At 34.7% G+C, this 9,277-nt stretch overlaps 1 protein-coding gene across 5 annotated transcripts in view; it reads right to left on the reverse strand.

The window, feature by feature from the left end:
* The window catches only part of Kiaa2026 (KIAA2026 ortholog), a 92,041-nt gene that overhangs the window by 34,224 nt on the left and 48,540 nt on the right, over positions 1-9,277 (reverse strand). For all 5 annotated transcript variants that reach the window (XM_008851195.3, XM_008851194.3, XM_008851196.3 and 2 more), the window contains one exon: positions 283-362. In XM_008851195.3, the coding sequence (XP_008849417.1) occupies positions 283-362 (80 nt within the window). The remainder of the gene's footprint in view (positions 1-282; positions 363-9,277) is intronic.

Below are 9,277 nucleotides of genomic sequence, written 5' to 3' on the forward strand. Positions count from 1 at the left end.
TTTTCATTGAACTTCATCTACTAAACTTAGGTTGGCATACTAAAAATACCAGAAGGTTTTTGACTATCAAGAGATTAAGATAGAGGTAAAAAATTGTGAAATACTAGCAAATTAGATTTTTAACTGTATCACTCACTCTCAAGGAAAATACATTGTTAGAAACATTCATTAAAAGTTTGTATCTTACAGTTTCTTGAAATTCAGCCAATCTCTCAAGGAAATAATACAAATACCGAAACAAAAATTAAACTAAAAACTTCGAGACAAAGTTGAAACATTTACCTGAAATTCCGGTACAGTAGGTGATTTTGTGACAGCTTTCCTCTTCTTAGTGATTGCTTTTTTAGATATAGATTTTTTTCCTTTCAAGATTAAAAGAGAAAATCTTCATAATGCTGTTTACAGCACTTCATTAACAAAAACCAAATTACATTGAGCCTTGAAAGTTAAACTGTTACTAACAGATGGCTGCTAGTAAGTCAAATGACAATGAGTCAAAACAAGGCCCAGTGAAAGCAAACATTAAACTGTGACTACCTGTGACAGACATATATTAACAAATGCTGTCTTATTTATAGAAGAACCAAACTATTACAATTTCCAATGTGATGTCTAAATATGAGAATTTATTAAAATAAGAGTAGGCATGAAGGCTACACAACTTCTGCTCAGCTAAAACTTATATTCACAACTTACAATGGACCGACTACACAGGAAAAAAAGCCTTAACTTCAACAATGACTTCTATACTCAGGAACCTGTGTAAGAATTGTATCTAAAGATTATGGAGTCTAGCCAACCAAAAGTGAAAATCCCCTTAGTAGCGTGTTGGGACACCAGGCTTTTCCATCTCTTTAGCTCGTGGGCTGCTCTTAGCAGTGTTTGATAGCTAGTTTTAGAAAGATTAATAAATATCTCCCTTTAAGGTGCAACCAATAATCTGTACACTCAAAAATCATTAAGAAAAATAAATTTCATATCTTTAAAGAATGTAACTTGTAGTATAATTTGAAGTTTATCTACTTCTTTGTATTTAACTTGACAAAAACCATACATACATGTACAAAACTTCTCTTTTAGGTTAGGAACATTCGAAAATGTTTTTGTTGTTGTTCCTTTTTTTTTTTCAAATTTTTGAGACATGGTTTCACACTGTAGCCCAGGTTGGCCTCAAGCTTAGGGCAATCCTCTTGTCTTAGCCTCCAATTGTTGGGATTATAGGTGTGAGCTACCATAGATGCCTCCCTCCCCTGTAATTCTAAAAAATCAAATTGACTTACTTACTCAAAAAAATGCTAGCTAGAGGACACCGTAAATTTATGGAAATAACAAGGAGTTGTAAAACAGAGACCTTGTCCTTCAGGAGGGTCATGTTTCTCTGGTATATTTTTGTGTGTGTGATGGAGATTAAGCCCAGGGCCTGGAGCAAGCATATCAGGCAAATGCTCTACCATGGAACTATACCTCCAGTCTTTTCTGTTAATTCTGATTCACAATTACTTGTAAGCTAAAATCAATTTAACATTTATCTTTGCTCTTCAAAAGAGAAAATAAATTAAAAAATACTTGTAGTAAAATTGCTTTACATTAATTCTTGGGCCCCTCTCTTAACATTTTTTTAAAAAATAGATTAGACCTCAAATGAAAGATGCTGAGTTGGTTGCAATGTTTTATTCAACCCAATTGAACTAATTTCAAGGTATAATATAATTGTTATTTTATGTAGTCCCTTTTAATCAAATCACAGAACTATAATGTGGATAACTTCTAAGTTTTGAGTCAAAATGTACATATTCTGTGACTGAACTATTTGGAATTTTAAGCTGCTGAGGTTCATAGATTTCACTATTTAAGTAAGTATAAATCTGCCATCATTTGATGCCTGTTTTAAAGTACATGAAAATACAATTACCTAACATATTCTTCCTTTTTCATAACTGTTACTTGCTTCTGTGCTTACACTGTTACCTGTAGCAATAGTAAACCTAGGAAACTAGCTATGTGGGTAGTTGTTTAAATGAGCAATGACAGAAATGACAGGCAGAAATGACTAAATTCATTAGTGTCTATAAGACATAGCAAGCACAATGAATCTTATAAATCTGAATGCCAGGATGCCTTTTCTCTATTATTTTTTAAAAGTTCACAGGAGAAGACTTAAGATTGTTAAGTAAAAGTAAATTTGCCTTAACATTTTGTGGGCTCTATTAATTTATCATTTAATTTTTTGAGACAGGATCTAACTAAGTAACCATGGCTGGCGTGGAGCTACGTAGACCAGGCTAGCCTCTAACTCACACCTGTCTCAGCCTCCCAAGTGCTGGATGGGATTAAAGATATATACCAGGCTATGGGAAAACTTTATAAACATAATTTGAAAGAAAGGAAATTCTCCCTCAATCCTTTCCCTTTTACTATTTTAGCAAGCTTACTTATCAAGGCAAGGTCTCATGTATTCCAGACTAGCCTTAATTTTGCTATCTAGCTGAGGATGACCTTGAACTTCTAATCCTCCTACCTCCAGATGCTAAGATTGTAAGCATGTACCACCATTCTTTTTTAGATTTTGTTTCATATTTTATTTTAATTATATGTGTATGTCCTTGTGTCTGTGTGGGGATATGTGCATGTGTGTGCAGGTACCTGTGGGGACCTGAGGTGTCTGATCCCTCTGGAGCTGGAGTTACAGGTAGCAGTGAGCCACCCAATAAGGGTCCTGGGATCCAAACTTGGGTCCTCTGGAAGAGCAGTACAGGCCCTTAACAACACTGAGCTATCTCTCCAGCACCTTGCACCACCAATCTTTAAAAAAAATTAGTGTGTATGCACACATACACATATGTGGGCGCATTAGTAGACATTAAAAGACAATTAATGGGAGTTGATTCTTTCTTTCCAGTATGTGGGTGCCAGGGATCAAACTGAGGTGGTCAGGCTTAGTGGTGGGTGCCTTTATCTGCTATCTGCTAAGCCATCTTGCTGGACCCACCACCACTTTTGGGGGCAGGGACGTTTCTGTTATACAGATCCAGCTGTTCTCAAACTCGACAATAATCCTACTGCTTCAGTCTCCGTAGTGTTGGGATTTCAGGTGTATACTACACACCTTGTTTGTGTAGTGCTGGGGATCAAACTCATGGTACATGTATGCTAGGCAAGCACTTCACAACTGAGTTTTATCCCTAACCCCTCTAATTATCTTAAACAAATAATTGGATTCTTTAAACACAAGTCTCTCTCAGCAGTCAAATGCATTTCATATTGTCACTTAGGCTTTTAAACACAGGCAGTAAATTCTCAGTAAACTCCAGTAGCCATTTTATTTGAATGGATTTAGGAAGTTTACATGGTTACTGGTTTAATTTACCAGTCATTAGGATGTGTAAATGCTATTAAGTTCCTGGATATAGTGTTCAATGTTAGCTTTAAGATTGAGTTTTGGAACTAAGCTATGTGGACTTGAAGATTTGTTATAATCACCCATTAGCTACATGACCTTGAGCAATTATTTTTTCCTTTGTGCAGTGTCTTCAGCCATAGTACAGGGTATAGAAGAGTACCTATGTTGTAAGAATAAATGAGTTATAGCACCTAAAGAATTTAGAGTAAAGTTATGGTAAGTTATCAATTACTCAGTTATTTCTATTTCAGCTAAGTTAGAGGAGAAAAATCTAAACAGAAAATATGTATTTAAAATTTTTTTATACTACTTATTGTGTGTATGGGGGGCACACATGGAGGTCAGAGGACAACTTGTGGAAACTAGTTCTCTCTTTCTACAATGTGGGTTCTGGGGAAAGAACTCAGATTATCAGGCTTTGTGTTAAGCACCTTTACCTAATGAACCATCTTGCCAGCCCCCAATCTTACTTTTTAACCTTATTTCTTGCTCTTTTATCATGGTTCTTGGTCATATGTCCTATTTGTTCTATAATTCTTTTATAGTCAATGACTATAACACCCATCAGAACATCGTAACTACTTAAATGTTTGCTTTCCTTACTATGTTGTGAGTTACTGACAGCAGAAATTACATTACTCTTGGCACACAATAGATAACCTCCCCAAGTGATTCTTAAATACAAGAATCCTGTTTTTCATTAGAAATTTTGATGGTCTTGGGTTAAAAAAAAAAAAGGTAAGCTTAAAAAAAGTTATGCGCATCCATTGAGTCCATTTTGTAGTGACAACAACACTGAAATAAAGTAATTTATATTTTTTTCAGTACTAGGACTTGAACCCATCATGCATGCTAGGAAAATACTCTGCTACTGAGTTACATATCGCCAACTCCTTTTTATTTTGAGATAAGAGTCTTGGTAAATTATACATGTTGGCGTTGAACTTGTGATCTCTGACTTCTGCCTCTGGAGCAGCTGGGATTACAGGTATGCATGGTCATAGCTGGTTTTATACTATGGTAAATGGTTCGCAAATGACTTCAAAGTAGATGTAGGAAGATTAATGTTTACAGTGATCATAAGAGGACTGATATTTATTGGAAGCCTACTATGCCCAGATACTTACTGATTTCATATAAATTATATCATGTAATTCTCAAAACAACTAAAGGTAGGTAATACCCTGTATTTTCTTGTAGATAACGACAGATTAAAAATATTAACTTACGCAAGTGTCAGTAAGCATCAGTCAGAGTCTAGCTACAAAGTTCAAGTTCTTTCCATTATGTAATTCTATTTCACAAAAATTATAGCTACCATTTATTGATTCTTACCATAAGCCAGGTGGCAGCCATGCTAGGTTTCACAAGTTTGATATTCTAATTAGTTTTGATAGCAATATAGCAAGGTAGGCACTGTAGGACCTCACTTACACTAACAGGCTATAAAAGATAAGGGAAATTAATGGAGGATTTACAGCTACTATGCACAGGAGCAGATATTTGAAACTAGATTTTTCTCCACTTTAAAGCTGTGCTGTTTGATAGTATAATGTTGCATAATTTCAAATTTTTACAGAGATGAAATCTGCTTTTCATTGACTTGAGATTATTCTTTTTGCTCAGGGTTAGAAGATTTGCATATTCACTGTTGCTTAATACCTCAAGTGTCTAACTTCAAAAGACAATGTGAATATTTGTTTCCCCACTGTTGGTTAAAATTTGTGCTTACTTTTTAATTAAACATTATTTTAAAATTAAGCATGAGTCACTACAAAACCACACAGCCATTATCTGGCTTATTTAGAGGTTCTACCAGGGAATACAGATGCCTGTTATCCCTACAACTGAAGAAGAGTCCTTCTGTATCAGGAAAAAGTTGTCCTGAGCAGATACCTTTGTGAGGGATACATATGCAAAGCTCACTAGATAAGTAAAATCAACTCTGGCCAGCTAATGGGGTGAAAAATGTCACAGCCAGATTTCAGGACAAGACATACAGGTAAAGTCATATACTGCCCCCCAGTGGGTTATTTTCATAGTTTGAGTATACGTAAGGCCCTTTACTCCCTTTTACTCCCATGGCCCCCAATCACCTGGCCTTATAAACTAGAACATAATTCAGACCTAGGGATTGTATGGGAACCAGAATCAGTTTAAAATACAAGCAGAATTTCAAGAATGATGTTGTAGCCTCACATCATTGAGCTTAAACCACTGACATGTGCAAAAAGTGTCATTTTGTAGTTGGAAAATGCACAAAAAGCCTTAATAAAACCAACAAGAAAACTTTGTAATTAATGTTATAAGAGTTTCTAATGAAGCTTTATAAAACACCATGCACAGAACAGCTTAAGAAACTCATACTCAGGCAGGTGTGGTGGCCCAGGCCTTTAATCCCAGCACAGACACAGGCAGCTGGGGTTAAGTTCCATGCCAGCTGCGGTTACAGGGAGACCCTGTCTCAAAAAACAAAAACAGAAATTTTTAAAAAAGAAACTAATTTCAATTTCCTGAGAGGGAAATGCTAACTAAAAAATATATTCTCTAACTGAGGCACAAAGCCCTAGTTATTTATAATCTGGAACCAGAAATGAAGGTGATTATCATTTATTTTAATTCTTTCTTCTGTTCATCTTTACTTCAATCTTTCATCTGGTTTCCCTTGCCTGTTTTCCCTCCTTACCCCATTGGGCTACTCCAAGACTTCAATTTCTTTGTGGATCTAGTCTATGTTTAAAAATTCTCCTAACACACTCATTACTCCCTCAGTTTTTTTCATTTTTAGAATATTAATAAGTGACTAGGTAAAAAGCGTTAGTCATTGCTAAAATTAAAATCCAAAGACATTTGTATTAATCAGTGGGTCTGGGAAGTGCTTGGGTTGTCAATCACAGAAATGGAGTCTCAATTTGTGTCTGTTTACTAAATATGCATGTCTTAAGCTGACAGTTACAGTCTACTGAAGTTCCTAGATTGTTGTAAGAAAGCAATCTGATCTTATTAAGAGGTTTATTTCATATTGTTCTCCTTGCTTATGAGAAACTTTCTTTAACTTCGAATTTAATGAAGTTCCAAATTCTGCTACTTCATGCACAACATCTCTTAAAACACAACTTTTTTTGGTCAATGTAACAGAAAAGTCACACAGCTTTCCTTATCTACACATAAGTTTCTCTTAATAGTCATTTTCCAGCTCTTCATTTAAACCCTGCAAGCTTCTTCTCACAGCTCTTTATGGATACCCTAACTATCTTGTAAAGCTTTTTTCTTCTAATCCTGCCACTTACTAGCTGGGTGACAACACTGGGTAAATAAATAAATCTCTTTGTATCTTATTTTTCTTATTCTACAAAACCTATATAGTGGTGAATACTAGTAGTATTTACTTTTTGGAGTTTTTATGTTCAAATGAAATAAATACAAAGGCTTATGTGAATATTAGTTTTTCTGGGGAAAAAATAGAAGAGACTGAAAAATCTAAAAACAAAAGAACACGGGGTTGAAAACGTAGCTCAGTGGTAGAGAATATGCCTAGCATGTGTAAGGCCGTGGGTTCCATGTCCAGCACTGCACAAATAGAAAAATAAACTGAAAAGTACAGTGAATTCTTCTGCTCTCATATAATCTTGCAATCTCCAGTTAGTGCTCTAAAAATCATTTCCATGAAGACACATAATAGATTAGATTCTAAGTGCTATCAATATAAAATTCTACATGGAACTAATCAAATACTAATTATATTATTTTTCAGTCATTTTCTATAAAGTAGCTCACTGCTCTTTATTTATCTGACACATCTTATTTAAGGTCATTCATTTGCAGTGGGCTCTTCAATTATTTAAACAGTACTGTATGCCTACAAAGAGATCTCTCCAAAATGGCATACTCTCATCAAACAGCTCCTAACACCTCAACTTCTCCTTGAAAGAGTTTTACAGTACAATTTTTTTTTCAGCAACAACTTGCTTAATTACAGTATGTGCTTTTGCTCATGATAGCAACCATATTTTAGTTATTTAATCCCCATTATTCTTCATTCTTTGTGAAATTTTCCCAGAGTACTACCACATACTTTTTTCCCCTTTAATGTGTGTGTGTGCTTGTGGAGGTGTGAGGACAATTTGTGGGAGTTGGTTCTCTTCTTCCTCCATGGATGATGGTTCTGGGGATTAAACGTAGGTTGTCAGGCTTGGTGGCAAGTGCTTTTACCCAACTGAGCTATCTTGTCAGCTTTTATTTTCTTAACTTAGAAGAATATAAGACAACTTGATTTATTTATTTTAATCAGTTTAGAGATACCATAAAACAATCTGGTTGAAAAGAACAACAACTTGACAGGGGGAAATTCCTTTGGGTTTAAATTGAACAATTTAAGACATAAGGTTTTTACCACTAAATGTATCTTTAATCATTTTAAAAATTAATTTTAACTAGCTCTTTGCTTCACACAATCTGTAACAGTGCTGATACAATCAAAATGTCCACTAAGGAGATTGGTTAAAGAATAACAGAATCCTATGCAGCCATTTATTTTTCTTAATATTTTATTTTTTATTTTATGTGTATGAGTGTACTGCCTGCATGTATGTAAGTGCACTCGTGTCGTGCAACGCCCACGGAGGTCAGAATAGAGTGTTGGATCCCCCAGAACTGGAGTTATGGATTGTTATTAGCCACTGTGTAGGTGCTGAGCCATCTGAGGTGCTTAACCATTGAGCCATCTCTCCAGGCCCTACACAGTCATTTAAAATGATGTAGCAAAGACCTACTCGCTACATAAAGTTGTTTGTGTATGTATTATTATGTGGGAATAATGTTCAAAGAGATTATGTATTTGCTAATGATGTGTCTTCATTTACTTGTTTAGGACTAATGTGAAACTGCCATAAATTCTATCTCTAAATATCCTAAACTTAAATGAAACACTTATGTGCTTACAATATAAATTCATTTTAATCAATTTCTCAGTATTGTTTTTATTCTACTATTGGTATAATTTGGATAAGAGGTATATTAGTATACCATAAGTTGCAATTATCTTTGAACACATGAATAGCATTATCAATAAATAATAAAAGGTTTTAGGTAATAACAGTACTAAACAAAGTAATACTACATACATCAGAATTTTTAATTTTAAAAATTTATTTGTGTATGAGTATTTTGACTGCATGTTTGCCATGCATACAATGCCTGCAGAGAACAGAAGAGGAGTTGGAGTCCCTGAAACTGGAGTTATTGATGGTTGTCAGGTGCCATGTGGGTGCTGGGAACCGAACCTGGGTCCTCTGCAAAAACAGCCAGTGCTCTTAACTGCTGAGCCATCTCTATAGCTCCTACATTGGAATTTTCAAATAATTCAAAATTTAAAATATTACTTAATGTAGAGATTAATATTTCAGAGTGAATTTTGTCAAATTCATCAAATTAAGTTTATAAAAACCTAATGGATTGCTTATATGATGTTAAAGGCTCATTTCTGAAAATTATTTTTAAAATTTTGATCTAAGTGGAAATTTGAAATTTTTAGCCTCGATATGACTTCTTTCAGTGATTCATTTCATATATGTTTTATGACACAGTGAGTTCTAGTTAATGATTTAAATAACTAAAAGCTCACTCTCTCATTTGACAACTCAGTAGTAAATTTCTGACAATTTAATGAACTATGCTACTGTGGGAAGGAATAAAAAACTGAAACCCATAAATGATGGTGAAGTGAAGCATTTTGGTAAGCAATTCTAATTTTTTCCTCAATCAAGCAATTTTTTATAAAGGCTAATAAAACTGACCATATGTTTTTGTCTCACCTACCCTTGTGGGAGTGCACGCCTTTAATCCCAGCACTTGGGAAGCAGAGGCAGGCAGATCTTT

Source organism: Nannospalax galili, unplaced genomic scaffold, assembly GCF_000622305.1.
Source record: "Nannospalax galili isolate Female #2095 unplaced genomic scaffold, S.galili_v1.0 scaffold86, whole genome shotgun sequence".
NCBI classification, from domain to species: domain Eukaryota; kingdom Metazoa; phylum Chordata; class Mammalia; order Rodentia; family Spalacidae; genus Nannospalax; species Nannospalax galili.